Source organism: Triticum urartu, chromosome 3A (assembly GCF_056163025.1).
Source record: "Triticum urartu cultivar PI428250 chromosome 3A, HENAU_Tu73, whole genome shotgun sequence".
Lineage (NCBI taxonomy): Eukaryota > Viridiplantae > Streptophyta > Magnoliopsida > Poales > Poaceae > Triticum > Triticum urartu.
In genome coordinates this window covers 22,328,524-22,347,149 of record NC_141875.1, presented here as the reverse complement: position 1 = coordinate 22,347,149, position 18,626 = coordinate 22,328,524, and the positions used below count along the sequence as shown (strand labels likewise).

Below are 18,626 nucleotides of genomic sequence, written 5' to 3'. Positions count from 1 at the left end.
AAATTGGGATTTCATGAACTTTCCATGATTTAAAGTTGTTTATGAATTCAAAAAATCATGAATTTTAAAAAATATTCCTGAATTAAAAAACTATTCACAATAATTGCTCACGAATTCTAAAAGAAGTTCTTCAATTCAAGAATTTTCATGAATTTAAAAAAAGTTTGTTGATTAAAAAATGTTTGCAAATTTCAAAAAACATTGCCGATTCAAAAACGTTCATGAATTTCAGAAATTGTTTCTAAATTCTAAAAAATGTTCATTCAAAAACAAATCGTGAATTTCTAAAACAATTATTATTTTAAAAATAATTCTTACTTTCTAAAAAATTCTATAATATTTAAAATTTTATTCGGAAATTTTAACGAACATGAAATTCAATTGTTGTGAAGTTGTAATATAATTCAACCGTCTATAATAGACTGTTTGCTTGAACAATAATAACCAATCTACAAGTGAAGTTCAAAGCCACGTTTTATTTTCTCTCAACTTCTTTCATTCCTTTACATTTGTGCGTCGCTGTTTATTTGTGACCTGATATAAATTAGTTGTACCTTTCTTCGAAACAGGACTTAGATAGTACAAATCAGCTGATCTAACCTTCTATGATCCATGGTGGCAGGTGCATCCAGTTTCCTGAGCCAATTCCAATAGAATGGGTGGAAATAATCAATGTGAAATATATATGGAACAAATGGTGCACCAAATTAATTTTTTTTCATATATCTAATCACACTACCTAAGCCATCTAAACCACGGGTGTATACACATAACCGATAATCAATGCGAGCGACCAGCCTAACACGCCAGTACCTGAGAAAACTTCACGAATTTGGAAATTATTCCAAATTTTAAAAAATGTTCAACAATCTGAAAAATGTGCGGGATTTCATAATATCTCCATGATTTAAAAATATTTACGACTTCAAATATCATGAATTTAAAAAATTGTTCACGAATTCAAATTTTTTTTGCAATAATTGCACACAAATTCTAAAAGAAGTTCTTTAATTCAAGAATGATCATGAATTAAAAAACTTTTTTGATTAAAAAATGTTTGTCAATTTCGAACAAAAATGCCAATTCAAAAAAACATTAAATTCTAAAAATGCTCACAGATTCAAAAACAATTACAATATATCTGACTTCAAATAAAAAGGGAAAAACTGAAAATAAAAAGTGAGAACGTAATTGAAAAATAAAATAAAAAAAGGAAGGAAAACTGCTAGGGTGACAAAATGCGAATGGGCCGGGCCAATTGACGCGTCATGCTCGTGACAGAAGTTTTGTGTTTCGTCAATTTTCTCCGACCTATGCGATAAATAGAATTGTGGTTCCTTTTTAACCCGTAACAGCATGCTCTCTCTTCCGATTTGCAAAGGTTATATAACCATTCAGGCCGTATTTTCCCCTATTTTTAAGTTTTCTTCTTAATTTTCTTCCCTTTTTCTAATTTTTATATTTTATTACTTTTATATTTTATTATTATTTTCCTTTTTCTTTTTATTTTCTATTTCATTTTCGAACATCTTTAAAATTCGTGAACATCTTATGAGAAATCATGAAAAATTTCTAATTCATGAACATTTTATCAAATAGTGAATTTTTTTCGAATTTCCAAACTTTTTCTACAACTTTGCATTTTTTGAGATCCTGACCATTTTAAAATTTTGGGAAGAATTTCTAAAATTAATGAAAAAATATTTGAAAACAATTATCAAATTCATGGACATTTTTGAATCAGAAAACTTTTTTAATTGGTTAACTTTTTAAGAAAAATGGTGAGAGTTAGATCCATGAACATTTTTAAAATTTATAAGCATTTTTTAAAATTTTATGAATTTTTTTAAAATTTGCGAATTATTTGAAATTAAGATTAACAATTCCGATCATTTTTTTGAAATTTGAGATTCATGAACAGTTCTCATTGTAAAAAACAAGAAATACAAAGGAAATAATGAAAGAAGATGAAAAATAGGAGTGCCCGGCCCCCATATTGGTTGGCCCAAAATGCGTTGAGGCGGTGCGCATTGGTGGCTATTCGTCGTCCTACGTGCGAAATTGGGGCTCCCCAACATTTCATTGTGGCCTGCAAGACCCGACCCCCTGAGTATACAAAGGAAGCCCAAATCAGAAGGAACTTCCCCGTGTCATGAGAAGACCAACAGAAAAGAAAGGTTGCCCCCCAAAAAGGGGCAGAGAACCAACTCTTTCCACCCATGTTGCTGCCTCCTCTCATTTATTGTAGCGCCGTCTGGAACCACTTCCGGTCGTCCCCAGTCCATGTTGACGACATCATGGACGCCGCCTCAACCCCCATGTCCTAGTCCATTGGTTTGGAGTTGGATCCCAAGACTTCAACAAGTGTTGCGCCTCCGACGGCCTCCCTCCACCGCCTATGCCAGTATCTCGTCCACCAATGCCGATGGCGAGTCGGGCACATAGGTGAAAAACCCTATGCCACCGCATGTAGGTGTCATCCTCCTCCTGCTTGTACCGCAGTGGCCTTCAATGAAAAGGAAGAAGAAGACGGGTTGTGGTGTTCCCCTTCTTCCTTCATTCCGAAGGCGGGTGAAACTCGACACCTTCCGAGTCCAATGTCGGACCAGAAACGTCTCAATGAGGTAAAAAGGCATCCTTTACCTTTGTTTCGGCTTGTTTGATTGAATGCGAGGTGACCGTGAATTTTTTTAGCAAATGTGCAATGAAAAAAAAATCTGAGACTTGATGAGGACAAGGAATGAGCATGCGGAGAAGATTACACAATAAAAAGTGGAGATGGAGGAGAAGAAGACCTCAAGAGAGGAGGGCAAGGTGGGATGCTATGCAAGAGGGAAGACGAATTGATAAGAAGAAGGAGGCGCATAGGCTCAAAATTAAGGAGCGTCGAGCCACAACTGAACAGATAGCCAAGGAGAACCGATTCATCATGTTGGATGCGAGCTCCTTAGATTTAGTGTTGAGAGAATTTTTGAAGAAGACACGAATGGCAATCCAATCATGCACTCTAGGTCCGCCAGAGGAGGGGGCGGTGCACATGTTGAGGACGGGGGCCGATGCACACACGAGCAACACATGATTTGTACATGTCGTCGGCTAGATGCTTTTGTTTATGCAATTTTTTTGAAGTTATGTGTATGATTGCTTTTCGAATTGTGTGAAAAAACGTTTGATTTTAAAGGCAATCAAAGTATTTGAACAAAAGAAAAAAACATTATGGACATTGAGGTTTCCATTTTTTTTTTGAGAAAAATGGAGATTGGGATATTGCAGCACTGAGTTTGCACATCTCGTCGCCAGCCTTCAAAGAAAAAATAGGCAACGTTGCGAAGCTTTATTAATTCGTCACGATATTTATAGGGACGGATGGTAGATTCTTGGGGTGTCCTAACCAAACATGGCGGCCACCACCGAAAGATAGAGCATGCTTCGCTAAGTTGTGAGCTTCATAATTTGAGCTCCTAAACTCATGACTAAAATTGCAAAATTCAAAATGCAGCATATGGACTCTCTCTGTTAGAGTTGTTCTGGGCCACGATCAGCCCGGCCCTGTTAGACCGTCGTGCCATCAAATTATACGTCACGTTGCGGCCTGCGAGACCCGGAGTACATAAAGGAAGCCCAAACCCGAAGCAACTTCCCCATCCCAAGACGACCAGCAGAAAAGAAAAAGAGGCAGAGGACCCAGCTCCCCTGCCCCCTTCCTCCGTCAACGGCGCAAGAAGCAGAGTAGGGCAAGGAGGCGGAGCAGAGCAGAGCAGAGGGGAGGAGATGGCGGCACCGCGCCCGCAGCCGCTGCTGCTGCTCCTCGTCTCGCTGCTCGCCGCCTCCGCGCCCCGCCGCGCCGACGCGTGGGGCAAGGAGGGCCACATCATGGTCTGCAAGATCGCCGAGAAGTACCTGTCGGAGGAGGCGGCGGCGGCGGTGCAGGACCTGCTGCCGGAGTCGGCGGGCGGGGAGCTGTCGACGATGTGCCCGTGGGCGGACACCATGCGCTTCCGCTACCACTGGGCCAGCCCGCTCCACTACGCCAACACCCCCAACGTCTGCAACTTCAACTTCTCCCGTCAGTTCATCCTACTCCCCCCCTCTTTCCTAGTAGTACCTTTCTAGTTCAATCAATTATGGTTTCTGATGCAAACCGAACAGAGCTTAATTAACGCCATGACTAGTTACCGCATGCTAAACCAACAAGAAAATGCTTTTCTATTTTCTGACAACGCATATAGTCTTTAAAAAAATACACATGTCCAGATAAACCAATGACTTTGATATTCAACAATTGTCTAGGATGTTCATTGTAAGACAATTATGTGCCTACCCTTTTTCGTGTAGGAATATTGAAATTGTATTTATAGCTTACTGTAAGTCTACCGAATGCGCAGTTTTAGAGGGTTGAGATTTACAGGGGAAAAAACATCGACATGGAATTAGCAAAACGGCGAAACAAATGCACCGGGAAATGCACTAGTATTGTCACACATTCAGCTTTTTTTTGGCCGAAAAGACTTAGATCTATTATAAATTTTTTTATCAAAAATACAAAAAAACCAATATGATTTTAAAAATACAATGAGGTCTCTGAACCACCGAACGATCATTGCTACCGTCAGAACGAGCCACCGATGCCCTGTTGTCGTCGCTCCCATACCGGAGTCGGCTTGACCTTATTGATGATGGCCGGGAAGTTTCGTACACCTACCCCAAGGACCAGTGCCAGCCATGGAGCCGTAGTCGTCATCGTTGATCCCTTTAATTGATCTATAAAAAACCTAACACCAAATCTCGTCGTCGCGTACACACAATGACAAACACTAACCTCGCTGCCTCGAGAAGCTGTCATGAGTGTACACCGGCGCTCCTTCTAATCCATCCCGATGGACGAACTGAAGGAGGATCAATGTCCGAAAGACCGACTCGAAGAAGCGTCGTCATCCATCCGAGCGTCCTGCGTGGACTAAAACCCTAACTTATCTATTAGCAGAAGCCGAGGTACCAGGATTCTCCTCCCCGTCACCGAGCGCCCGGAGCAGCAGGCAGAGGGGAGGCGAATCCACAAGTGCTCGCCGGCTTACCTTACGGAAGGGGGAAGAAAGACAACAGACTGACGGGGGATTTGCTAACAACGAAGAGAAAATAAGAGTTTTTTTTAAGAATAAAGGAATATAAACATTTGTAGGACAATATAAGAAGAAATGTTGTTTTGAGATAAGATTGGTTGCATGCATGAGGGGGAGGTATCGGCAGATCCATTGCTTGCACATGCCTATCGCATATATGCCATCTTGTGATCCGGGACCAACCGGCGATGTTGCTTGTTGGGGAGGGGAGAGGTTGAGTCAAGACAAAGGGTTCTCCCACTCTCTGAGCCTAATTAGTTTGCTTGCTTCACGCATCCCCCGACACGATTCCACCGATCGTTTTCGTCAGAGCAGAGCAGACAGTGTTCCTCCATCTCATCAGATCACCTAAATAACTGCACTCCCTCAAAAAAAGGAAGAACTGCACGTGGGCAAGTGAGGCCGATCTGCTGCCATCTGATCTGATCGGGCGACAACAGAATATCGCTGTGCTTGTTCTCTTTCGCTGCGCGGCAGGCATGTGGGCTTGCCCGCGAGCGAGCGCGACGGACGGACGGACGGACGCCGGCGATCACAGTCACATGGTCACATGGATGATGATGGAATGGATGTGACCACATACTAACCTACTCCCTCTGTAAATTAATATAAAAATGTTTAGATCACTACTTTACTATTCTAAACGCTTTTATATTATTATATCATTAGTGGATATATTACGTGCGGTCGCCAAATGAATAGACTAGCAAGTGAAAAAATTTCACAAGATGATTAGGCAGTGTGGTAGCAGACACTAGTAGAAGAGTCAGGCATAAAGTGTTGAAGTTTGTGTTGGGTTTTTGATCGTGGGCTCATGTGGCTGTGTGAATTTCAGGGGATTGCCACAACTCTCGCGGGGAGCAGGGGATGTGCGTCGTCGGGGCCATCAACAACTACACGGACCAGCTCTACACCTACGGGGACTCCCCCAAGAGCTCGTGTAAGTGCCCCCCAACACACTGTCGAAACATATGCAACAGGGGCTTCTGAATCTGAACGACATTGATTCACGGCCATCTGCAGACAACCTGACGGAGAGCCTCATGTTCCTGGCGCACTTCGTGGGGGACGTGCACCAGCCGCTGCACGTCGGCTACGAGGAGGACGAGGGCGGCAACACCATCATGGTGCACTGGTACCGCAGGAAGGCCAACCTGCACCACGTACGTATCCTCCTGCCATGCCTTCCGTCAAGCATTACATTTTGTGTCTGCATTCAGGAGCTCTGTTCATTGTTATGTCTTTCGGTCTGAACTGAACTTCTCGGAATGTTTCTTATGTGTGTTGGCAGGTGTGGGATGTCAGCATCATCGACACGGTGATGAAAGACTTCTACAACAAGAGCATGGACACCATGGTGGATGCACTCCAGACGAACCTCACTGTCTGTACACCACAAGACTGTTAACAGTTGAAAATACTGCCACCATAGCTTTGCTGTGTTTCTAATGCTAGCTGTGATCTGCAGGAGGGATGGTCCGACGATGTCGGTCACTGGGAAAACTGCGCCAACAAGAAGGCGACCTGCGCAAACGAGTAGGATTCATATCCCATTGCTTCCCCTTTTTTTCCAGTTCGTGTCCTGTACAACTAATTCGATCGCAAGATTTGACATGGCATGGTATCGAATCCGCCTTGCAGCTACGCGATCGAGAGCATAAATCTGTCGTGCAACTACGCCTACAAAGATGTGGTGCAGAACATCACCCTAGGAGGTCAGTGTCTATGTTCACAGCAGTACTTGTAAAACCTAAAGCAGTGTATGCATTTTGCCAGCCAGAGTGCAGTGCTAATGGTTGGCAACTCTTGTGAAATGCAGATGATTATTACTTCACCCGGTACCCGGTTGTGGAGAAGAGACTAGCACAGGCCGGCGTAAGGCTGGCCTTGATACTCAACCGGATATTCGACAAGAAGAAAGCAGATACCATGCCGTTATACATACAGTAAAATAGCTATACTTGTACACATATAGATATACGGGCTGGAAGGTATTGTAGCTGCCGCTGACACGCCAGATTGATCAATTACCACTCCTATAGGTTTACACAGTCTGTAATAAGAATCACGCAACCTTGGCAGAGCATTCAGAAATCCAGTTGTTGTAAAGTTGTAGTATAAACCCTCTATTTGTCTATGTGCTTGAACAATAACCCAATCCGCAAGTGCAGTTCATTTCTTTACATTTGTGTCTCACCATTAAATCTGAGACATGATATAAATTAGATGTACATTTCTTCGTGACATGACTCAGATAGTACAAATAAGCTGTCCTAGCCCTTCTATGAAGAGTAGATTCAGTTGCTCGAGCCAATTCCAATTGAATGGGTGGGAATAATCAATGTGAAATCTATATGGAACAAATGGTGCATCAAATCAATTTTATTCATATATCTGAATCTCACGATCTGAGCCATCTAAACAAGGGGAGCCTGCCTACACGCAATCGGTCGTCAGTGCGGTCGACCTGTGGAACCCGCCAGTACCTTAGTGAGCGCATGAGCGGCAATCCCAATGGGGCAGAAGAGCAGGCACAGCGAAACCGAATGCCTGGTCTCGATGTTGTTCTTGATGCCATCCTGGTACACTTGTCTGCATCACCAGCCAGAACAAGGAAAACATGAACACCTACCACCACAGTCCTCACAATCACATACACTTGAAAGCAAACAAAACATGGCCAACTGACCTTGCGGCGAAGAGGTCGACGGCAAGGAGGTGGATCCAGGCGGAGGCAACGGTCATCTCGCTCGCGAACATCCTCACAATGCCAGGCAACTACACGCGAGATCGAGGAACCACACATGTTATACTTTTTGCTAAGGCACAAGAACATTCAGACACTGCACAATGCTTGTACTGAATTTTAGTGTTGCTGCAGGTATTGAACATTCAGAGAGTGTGAGGACTGCTGACTGACCTCCGGGAGCCAGTATTTGCTGGCGAACATGGCGCGGATGGTGTCGGGGGTCCAGGAGAGGTAGAGCAGGTAGGCGTAGAGGAGGCCGAGCGCCACGTAGGGGGCGGTGCTCTCCACGGCGCGCTTAGTCTGCGCAGAAAGGCACGAGGATATGTTTTTTTCCTGTCAATGGCGTGGCCGCCGCGTGTGGGGGAGAGGAGGAAGAGGAAGGAGGGACGGCGGGCTTACGATGTTGGCGTTGGGGGCGGCGATCATGAGCGTGTAGAAGGGGAGGACGGCGACGGTGCCCAGGGTGAAGGCGGAGCTGGCAATCTGGGACGTCGACAGCCCTGTACGTCGGGAGCAAGAATGAATTCAGTCAGTCAGTCAACCCATGGCCTTGCGAGGTCGTCGACCGGATACTAGAGTGGAACTGCCATCTCTTGGTGAAAAGAAAGAAAGAGGGAGAGAAGCGTGGCGTGCGTGCGTACATGCGCGAGGCCGGAGCAGAGGCGCCCTGGAGCTGGGGGGTTCCGGCCGGAGATGGCGCAGCGCGCCCCAAGAGCAGGCGCGGAGCTGGCCGGAGGAAACCGCGGCCAGGCGCGTCGCCGGCGTCCGCCTCAGCGCCAGCAGCACGGACGAGCCAGCTACCTGCAGCAGCAGGCGAGAAGTCAGCAGAAAGAAGTCAAGCAAAGGCACAAGGATGGTAACGAAGCTGATGGCTTACCCGCGTGGTGGGGGAGAGCGCGAGGGCGGAGGGAGAGGAGGCCGCCATTTCCTGCCGGGGGTCGGGAGGAAGGAGGAGAAGGGGGGAGAGGGCCTCCCCCTCCTTCCCCTTTGTACTAGTGGGAGTGGCGAAGCAGGCAAGGCGCCGAGCTGTGGTGTGGTGTGGTGTGGTATGGGGAAGTGGATCCTCTAACATAGCTACAGTGCAAACTAGCGTAAAACACAAAAGAAAAGTCATGGATACTGTAGCAAACACTGTATTATCTATTTAAGTAGGCACTGTACATAGTTACTATTGAGATAAATTAATTTAAAATTAATTTTATCTATATGTAATTTTTGTAAGTGTATAAAGTAGATTTGTAATTTACAAATTAATTTAAATTATTTTAGCCTTAATCATATAGAAGTGAAGAACGGAAGTTAGAGAATTTTATCTTAGGTGACTTCCCTCCCTGATGTTAGAAGATTCACTTCCATGGTATGGTAGGAAGGATTGAGTGACTACTCCACTGATTTCGTTTGCCTTACCATCTTGGGAAGGGAAGGGAAGGGCAGGTCGGTGGGGGTGGCGGGTCCCGCCGGAGTGGGAGGGGGCGGTGGCCGCCAGCACCACCGTCCGTGCTCAACCACGTCCAGCTTCACGATCCATTATTAGTACGTACAGTACATCCTCACCTCAAACTGTAGCCATGTTGCCCATGTGCCGAGCCTTGACTGGGACGGCCCTCTCCGCCCGCCTCCTCGCCGACACGTGCCTCGGTGCCTGCTCCGAGTAGCCGTGATCAGCACCAGATACCCGCACGACTCTGCTGCAACACACAGTCAGTTACCTCGGCGAGAGACCAACACGCTGCCTGCAAAAAAAATAAAAAAAGTGATGCAAGAAAAAAAGAAGCAAGAAAAGAAGACCCGAGAGTGAAACAAAACGATTAAATCAACAGCATACAAAGTGCAAAATGGATAAAACACAACAGCATGCAAAGTGAAAATGGATAAAACACAAACCAACAGAGACATGGTATAGGTTTCAACAACATTTTTGATTTAAAACCAAAACTGTCTCAGTCCACAGGTCGAGCCATTTGGCCCAAACCTTCTCATCTCATCACGGATATCAGTCTACGGATTAATTAACATAAATTAAAAACAACTGTCGCTGCCACCTCCTCCCAGGAGAACTGTCTTGGGAGAAAGATGCTAAAAACGGTAACCGACTCAGACGAACGAACTAGTATATCTCTCTTTGTCTAGGACCTATCCTCTCCCCTCTTATTTCTCTCCCCTCTCCCCTCTCAGTATAAACGGTATGTTCAGAAGGACCGCAGGTACTCCGACGCCACGGCCTGGAGCTCCAACGCCATCGCCTGGAGCTTCTCGAGGTCGGCGGTGAGGTCCAGGTTGGGGGAGAGTATGAAGCCGGCCCCGGCTGCGAGCGCAATCACCAGCAGGCTGCCCTTCAGGCAGGTGGCACCGCGCGACAGCCTCCCGATGATGGCCTTGCAGTACTTGTCTGCTTCCTTGATGGATGCCTTCTCGCCAGAGTCCTCAGCTTCCTCCAGAGCCGCCTCATTCTGCAATACCAACCAGATGTGCACAAGATTATAATATGCAGATATATGCAGGGATGTGCTGATAGTTCAGTAAATACTACTACAGCTTAAAAAGTGTCAATGCCACATACAGGAGTATCTTTGATCAACAAGTAAATTAGCTTTGCATTCATGCTTAGAAAGTGTTAATGCCACATATGTCGCATTTTCGCATCACAACAGCTTGAACTACTTTCTACAGAGCATTTCCTAGTAGAACAACTATGCACATAATTACAACCAGACTGGATGAAGCATCTGAACTGTAAAAAAAGAAGTCGTGCACATAAGCTCACCTTAGCCTTGAGGCTCTTCAGAGTTGCTTTAAGAGCTTCAGAGTTGAGCTTGGGAGAGAGTGTCTTCCAGTCAGCAGTGATTTTGCGCAAGACCGCAACACTGGCTTGGATATTCTCTGCATGAAGCTTGTCCTGGAAACAGAAATTAAACATCAGTCTGAGCCATTTTCTTGTATAGGACAGAGCTGTACAAATGCAAAGAAAACAAAAAAGATCACTCACCCACAGCTTGTAGGACTCTGGACTCTGAGTCAGGCACCAAATGAACACATCAGTGGCCTCCTTGGCGAGCTCTGCATTATCTGTACATAATACACAGGTAAGCTAACTGGAATTTGCAGAACAAAATTTCACTGGCTCTGTATTGCAAAATGAACACGTTTCTACTCACTTTCTTGCATTCCCTTCACAGCCAACGGCAGAAGCTGCTGTGATGCTTGCTTCACAGCTTTGGAGCCAGGAGTACCAACAAGAGCCAGCTCCTTTATTATTGGATAGGCTGCCTCAAACCTTTCTGTAGCCTAAAGAGTTCAATGCAGGCATTAGAATATCATCTCATATTAAACATGCCACAGAAAGGAGGGGATAATTTAGCAAACCTTGACACGTGCATTAGGCACGGGAAATGTGCATCTCATAAAGAGATCAAGCGTTCCAGCAGGAACCAGGCGCTCCCCCTTTCTAACGGCGCCATTCAGTAGCATAGCCCGAGCTTTGGAGGCATTAGGGGTAGACACAAACCTGCAAATGAAATCTCATTAAGCACTTCTGGAAGTATAAGAACTCAGATATAATCACAAAGTGTATTGCACATAATTACAGTTAATATGAGAACTAAGATATAATCACAAAATGCTATATACATATTTATAGTTATTAGTATAAGAACTAAGATATCACAAAATGTTATATACATATTTATAGTTATTAGTATAAGAACTAAGATATATAATCAAAAAATGGTATGTACATATTTAAAGTTATTAGCACAAGACTAAAATAAAACCACCAAATGTTATATACATATTTACAGTCAGTATAAGAACTAAGAAATAATCAAAAAATGGCATATACATATTTACAGTAAGTATACCTCTCGAGCAACTGCAAAACAAGATCTCTTGACTGCGGGTTCACACTTGACTTTGCACACACTGTGGGAAATAGGGAATGCGACCAGCAAAACATTCCCGAGACTAGGTCGCCTTGAGATGCCTATCATATATAACACGAAAATTAAATTGTGTAAGGAAATAGAAAATATGCATATTAGGGCCTCAGAAGTAAACATAATTCAAAGGGAGCAAGAAGGTGATAAGGAAACTGAGTAATACCTGATTAATAACCCAGGCGATGATGGGAAGCTTTTCCTGTCCAAGATATTTACTGTTCCTCACTAGTTTCGGGGAGAGGTTTATTAATACATCTGGCTTCCTTCTTAAAGTCAAGGCAAGCACAACGAATATTGCAACCTGATGAAACAAATGTTTGGTTAAAAAATGAAGTCAAAACATCAACTCAACAAGTAACCACAAGTTCAATACTGGGATGAATGATAGTCATAGTGTGATGAATTCTACCTGGGCTTTTGGAGTTTGTTGAACAACCTTCTTCGAGCCCTTAGGTCCCACAGTTGGACCTGACAATTCAGACATGATGCTATCTATACACCACAAAACAAATTCTCCCAATGCATCAGGAGATCTCTGGGTGATCCAATCACTTGCAGTCTTGCAAACTGGCTCAGGAACATGGGACAAGGGTACCTGTTTGATACATAAAACAATTATTAGGTGCATCACAGAAAGAAAAGAAAAAACAAATGTAAAGCAAAGCTGTTCTCACTCTTAAATTTCTCAACATAAGGTAAAAAATGGTAATCACATTGATGAAGTCGAAATGCAATATGGAAAAGCGTAAATATACTAAATAGTTAACTCATCTCTATAATCAGCCTTGCAGATTAACTCCCTCAACCCAATTCAGAAACTAATAAAAGAAAACCAACCACCACTATGATTTGCTCTAAAGCCATTTGGTTTTCTTTTCGTGATGTGGTGGATCAACTATGTACACCTTTAGTAGTAGTAATCATTAAATATGTGGGTGCTCATAGCAGTAACAAATTTACCCTATCCATTTATTTACAGAAAAGGTAAGTACCACCACAACATACTGTAACCATCAGTATGACCAGCTTTATTGACATGCGTACAGCGCACTACAGTCATTATTGGCATGATGATGTAAAAAGCTGCCTTCTAAGACAGCATCTTAGGCATATAATAATTCGATGACCTTAAGACTTGTCAGGAATTCAGATGATTAATAATACTGGACAGCCAACGTAAGTACGTAGAATAACCGTTTCGTAAACCACTAAAGACAGTGCTTGAATTAGTACCATTATTGGCGTAAAAATAATGAACAGTTGACACAAATAGTATGACCACTACGCAAACCACCACTACCGACAATGCATTAATTCGGTATGAACATTGGCACGAAACCATAAATAACTCAACCCTAGCTTATCTGGTATTCAGACAAGTAATACTTGTGGATACCAAAGTAGCATAACCGTCTTGTGGACCACTACAGATGTTGCTTCAATTCAAACCAGTATGGTGTAATAATACTGAACAGATAATAAAATCAGCACAACCGTTACTCGACCCACTACTGAGGATGCATGCATTAGCATAAACATTGGCGCAAATCCTTAAAACTGAATAACCATCCTATTAAACGCAACTCTATTTCACATGCATTTCAAATGCAACACTCATATGCATACAGAAATAGGGGGCATGTAGTGAACTAATAACTCACATGGACCGTCTTGGGCTAATACTCAACACATACCAGAATCAGCCTAACCGCTACTCGAAGCACTACTGAGCAAGTGAGCATGCAAGAATTAGTATTAAAATTGGCGTGAAACCTAAAAACTACATAACCATCCTATCAAGCGCAATTCTATTTCAGATGTAATTCAAATGCAACACTCGTATGCATACAGAATTAAGGAGCCTGTAGTGAACTAGTAAATCATATCGACCATATTCGACTAATACTAAACAGGTACCAAAATCAGTAACACTGTCGCTCAAACCATATTCGACTAATACTAAACAGGTAACAAAATCAGTAACACTGTCGCTCAAACCATCCTATTTAAGCGCAATTCTATTTCACATGTAATTCAAATGCAGCACTCATATGCATAAAGAATTATAAAGACTCTGGTGAACTAAAAACCATAGTGGACATTGGCAGTAATACTACTAAACAGATGATGCTTGAATTCAAACCAGTCTGGCATAATAATACTAAACAGATAACAAAATCAGTAATAACTGTTACTCAGAACTACTGAGGCTGACTGAATTAGGAACTTTAAAATTGCATAACCATCCTATTAAGCACAATTCTATTTCACATGTAAATTAGTACAGGGACTGTAATGAACTAATAACTGACATGGACGATCTTGGATTAATGCTAAACAGGTAATAAAATCAGCATTAACCGTTACTCAAACCACTACTGACGATGCATGAATCAGAATCAATATTGGCGCGAAACCTTAAAATTGCATAACCATCCTATCGATTGCAATTCTACTTCACATGTATATCAAATGCAACACTCACACGAGCCTGTAGTGAACAAATAGCTCACATCAACCATCTTGGACTATTACTAAACAGGTAGCAAAATCAGTATAATTGTAACTCTAACCAGGACTGACGATGCATGAACTAGCATTAAAATTGGCGCGAAACCTTAAAATTGCATAACAATCCTATTAAGCGCAATTCTATTTCAGACGTAATTCAAATAGATATGCATACAGAATTAAGGAGCATGTAATTGACTAACAGCTCACATCGACCATCTTGGACTAATAATAAACAGGTAACAAAATCAGCATAACCATCACTCAAACCACTACTGATGATGCATGGATCAGCGTCAGCATTGGCGCGAAACACTAAAACTGCAATTCTACTTCACAACCATCCTTCCTATTAAGTGCAATTCTACTTCACATGTATATCAAATGCAACACTCACACGAGCCTGTAGTGAACAAATAGCTCACATCAACCATCTTGGACTATTACTAAACAGGTAGCAAAATCAGTATAATTGTAACTCTGACCAGGACTGACGATGCATGAACTAGCATTAAAATTGGCGCGAAACCTTAAAATTGCATAACAATCCTATTAAGCGCAATTCTATTTCAGACGTAATTCAAATAGATATGCATACAGAATTAAGGAGCATGTAATTGACTAACAGCTCACATCGACCATCTTGGACTAATAATAAACAGGTAACAAAATCAGCATAACCATCACTCAAACCACTACTGATGATGCATGGATCAGCGTCAGCATTGGCGCGAAACACTAAAACTGCAATTCTACTTCACAACCATCCTTCCTATTAAGTGCAATTCTACTTCACATGTATATCAAATGCAACACTCACACGAGCCTGTAGTGAACAAATAGCTCACATCAACCATCTTGGACTATTACTAAACAGGTAGCAAAATCAGTATAATTGTAACTCTGACCAGGACTGACGATGCATGAACTAGCATTAAAATTGGCGCGAAACCTTAAAATTGCATAACAATCCTATTAAGCGCAATTCTATTTCAGACGTAATTCAAATAGATATGCATACAGAATTAAGGAGCATGTAATTGACTAACAGCTCACATCGACCATCTTGGACTAATAATAAACAGGTAACAAAATCAGCATAACCATCACTCAAACCACTACTGATGATGCATGGATCAGCGTCAGCATTGGCGCGAAACACTAAAACTGCAATTCTACTTCACAACCATCCTTCCTATTAAGTGCAATTCTACTTCACATGTATATCAAATGCAACACTCACACGAGCCTGTAGTGAACAAATAGCTCACATCAACCATCTTGGACTATTACTAAACAGGTAGCAAAATCAGTATAATTGTAACTCTGACCAGGACTGACGATGCATGAACTAGCATTAAAATTGGCGCGAAACCTTAAAATTGCATAACAATCCTATTAAGCGCAATTCTATTTCAGACGTAATTCAAATAGATATGCATACAGAATTAAGGAGCATGTAATTGACTAACAGCTCACATCGACCATCTTGAACTAATAATAAACAGGTAACAAAATCAGCATAACCATCACTCAAACCACTACTGATGATGCATGGATCAGCGTCAGCATTGGCGCGAAACACTAAAACTGCAATTCTACTTCACAACCATCCTTCCTATTAAGTGCAATTCTACTTCACATGTATATCAAATGCAACACTCACACGAGCCTGTAGTGAACAAATAGCTCACATCAACCATCTTGGACTATTACTAAACAGGTAGCAAAATCAGTATAATTGTAACTCTGACCAGGACTGACGATGCATGAACTAGCATTAAAATTGGCGCGAAACCTTAAAATTGCATAACAATCCTATTAAGCGCAATTCTATTTCAGACGTAATTCAAATAGATATGCATACAGAATTAAGGAGCATGTAATTGACTAACAGCTCACATCGACCATCTTGGACTAATAATAAACAGGTAACAAAATCAGCATAACCATCACTCAAACCACTACTGATGATGCATGGATCAGCGTCAGCATTGGCGCGAAACACTAAAACTGCAATTCTACTTCACAACCATCCTTCCTATTACGTGCAATTCTACTTCACATGTATATCAAATGCAACACTCACACGAGCCTGTAGTGAACAAATAGCTCACATCAACCATCTTGGACTATTACTAAACAGGTAGCAAAATCAGTATAATTGTAACTCTGACCAGGACTGACGATGCATGAACTAGCATTAAAATTGGCGCGAAACCTTAAAATTGCATAACAATCCTATTAAGCGCAATTCTATTTCAGACGTAATTCAAATAGATATGCATACAGAATTAAGGAGCATGTAATTGACTAACAGCTCACATCGACCATCTTGGACTAATAATAAACAGGTAACAAAATCAGCATAACCATCACTCAAACCACTACTGACGATGCATGAATCAGTATCAACATTAGCGCGAAACGATAAAACTACATAACCATCCTTCCAATTAAGCACAATTCTACTTCACATCTAATTCAAACACAACACTCATACATGCATAGAGAATCAAGGAGCGAGGGGTGAACCAGTAAGGCAGTAACTCACATCAACCATCTTGGGCATGGGTGACTCCTTGAACATCTTCGCCCACGGGAACTGGGCCGCGCTCACGTTGGCAAACGCCCTGCCAAAGTAGTCCGCGAAGCGCATGAGCTGGATGCCCTCCTGGTTCTCATACGAGGCCTGCGCAAACAGAGCAAACAATCAGAATCTAACAAAAAGAAAAGAGCCGCAACCTTCACAGCATCCAGCCCTCACGGCACAGTACCAACTACCAAGCCTTTCTGAGATCCCATCTTGACATCACGGGATCCCGACTTTCTCGACGGCCCATCCGTACCATACCAGAATTATGCATCTACCTCTAACCACGAAACTAGTTGGGACAGAACAGTGTAAGGGAATTTGGACATGGCCGGCGAGATCCGACACTAAACCCCGGCCAGATCCGATCCTTGGGAAGGAGACGAAGCCATGATCCGGACCGGGCCTCGCGAGATCTGGCCTCCGGGAATGCATTTCGGGGAGTGGGGAGGGGTAGGGGTAGTACCGAGATGTCGACGAGGTGGGCGGCGAGGTTCTCGGCGTCGATGAGCGCGGCGGCGTCGGCGACCGTGACCTTGGGTTTCTTCACCTTGGGCTTCTTGGGCTTCTTGGGCGCCTCGGCCTGGGGGCGGTCCTTGGCCGCCCCGTCCGAGTCGGAGCCCTCGTCGGAGGAGCGGGAGCCCCAGGGGACGCGGGCGTTGGCGTCGTCGGAGTCGTAGCCGGCCGCGGCGTCCCGGGCGGCCTGGATCGCGCGGTGGCGCTCCTGCGAGCGCTTGTCGAGGCCCTCGAAGACGCCGGGCTTGCCCAGATCGGGCGCCGCGGCCGCGGCCGGGGCCACGGCGGCGGGCTTGCGGCTGCTGCGCTTGGCGTAGGTGACCTTCTGCCAGCCGTGCGAGGGGTCGGCGGGGGCGGCGGAGGAGGAGGCGGCGAGCGCGTCCATGGCGGACGAGGAGGAGCCCGCGGCGAAGGCGACGTCGTCCATTGCCATGGCTGGGGTGGTGTTCGCGAGCGGGGTCGGGGCAGGGGAGAGGCAAGTCGTTCGCTCGCTCGCTCTGGTCTGGTTGCGCGCTGGTGGGTGGGGGTGCGGGGCGGAGGAGGAGGAGAGCGATGAGAGCCGTGGCCCGAGGACGGGATTTTATTCTGCGTCGGGAAATCTTCCGTGAGCGTGAGCGTGAGCGTGAGCGTGCGTGCCGTGAGCCGATGCTTCTACTGCTGTCGCCTGCCCCGCTCCTGCATTGGGACGTAATCCTGGCGAAAAGAAGGACTTTTTCTGGGTTTCCGCTCTGCTCTGCTCGACTTTTAATTGGGTGAATTGGCTTTGCGATATGATATGGCGATTGATGGATGGATTTGATGATGCAAATATGCGGACACGTCACTGGCCCCTGTGGATGCAGGCTAGCTAGGGCTAGGGGGTGGATCGTGAGAAGAAAAAATTGGTGGGGTCACTTTTGTAAGCAAGGTGGAAACAATATATGTGTCTCACCTTTTAGTCCTTGCTGAAGTGTATATTTTATATTTTTATCTAGTCTCCGAAATTGGATATAAACCCTAAAGTTTCCGAATCGGACAAATTGGTCTCTATTATTGATGATGTTCTTGCGGGCGGAGGCGCAAGCAGAGCGAGAGAGGAGGCTGGGAGGGAGTGGCGGGAGAGAAGGAGTCGACCTCTTGTTTTTACGTGAAGGTTACCGGTACCACGTCTAGCTGCATGCGCCGACGTTGCATGCTTTTAATTGGGGTGAAGTTTCCCGCAC

At 44.1% G+C, this 18,626-nt stretch overlaps 3 protein-coding genes across 3 annotated transcripts; 1 reads left to right on the top strand and 2 right to left on the bottom strand.

The window, feature by feature from the left end:
* The first annotated feature begins 3,639 nt into the window (after positions 1-3,639).
* On the top strand, positions 3,640-7,303 carry LOC125542447 (endonuclease 2-like). Its single transcript, XM_048705493.2, has 7 exons — positions 3,640-4,066; positions 5,956-6,060; positions 6,144-6,283; positions 6,412-6,504; positions 6,589-6,656; positions 6,762-6,835; positions 6,940-7,303. The coding sequence occupies exons 1-7, from the start codon at positions 3,772-3,774 to the stop codon at positions 7,068-7,070; spliced, it is 906 nt and encodes a 301-aa protein (XP_048561450.2). The 5' UTR covers positions 3,640-3,771; the 3' UTR covers positions 7,071-7,303.
* ABA4 (abscisic acid (aba)-deficient 4) lies at positions 7,263-8,924 on the bottom strand. Its single transcript, XM_048680696.2, has 6 exons — positions 8,747-8,924; positions 8,511-8,670; positions 8,269-8,369; positions 8,041-8,169; positions 7,810-7,898; positions 7,263-7,712 (listed from the first exon to the last, which is right to left on the bottom strand). Exons 1-6 carry the CDS (start codon positions 8,792-8,794, stop codon positions 7,574-7,576), a joined length of 666 nt encoding a protein of 221 aa, XP_048536653.2. The 5' UTR covers positions 8,795-8,924; the 3' UTR covers positions 7,263-7,573.
* An 845-nt stretch (positions 8,925-9,769) lies between these two features.
* On the bottom strand, positions 9,770-18,258 carry LOC125542445 (uncharacterized). The gene is made up of 10 exons (XM_048705491.2): positions 17,375-18,258; positions 16,870-17,007; positions 12,214-12,399; positions 11,968-12,105; positions 11,727-11,848; positions 11,233-11,374; positions 11,025-11,154; positions 10,856-10,935; positions 10,634-10,765; positions 9,770-10,319 (listed from the first exon to the last, which is right to left on the bottom strand). Exons 1-10 carry the CDS (start codon positions 17,855-17,857, stop codon positions 10,059-10,061), a joined length of 1,812 nt encoding a protein of 603 aa, XP_048561448.2. The 5' UTR covers positions 17,858-18,258; the 3' UTR covers positions 9,770-10,058.
* Positions 18,259-18,626: the final 368 nt, after the last annotated feature.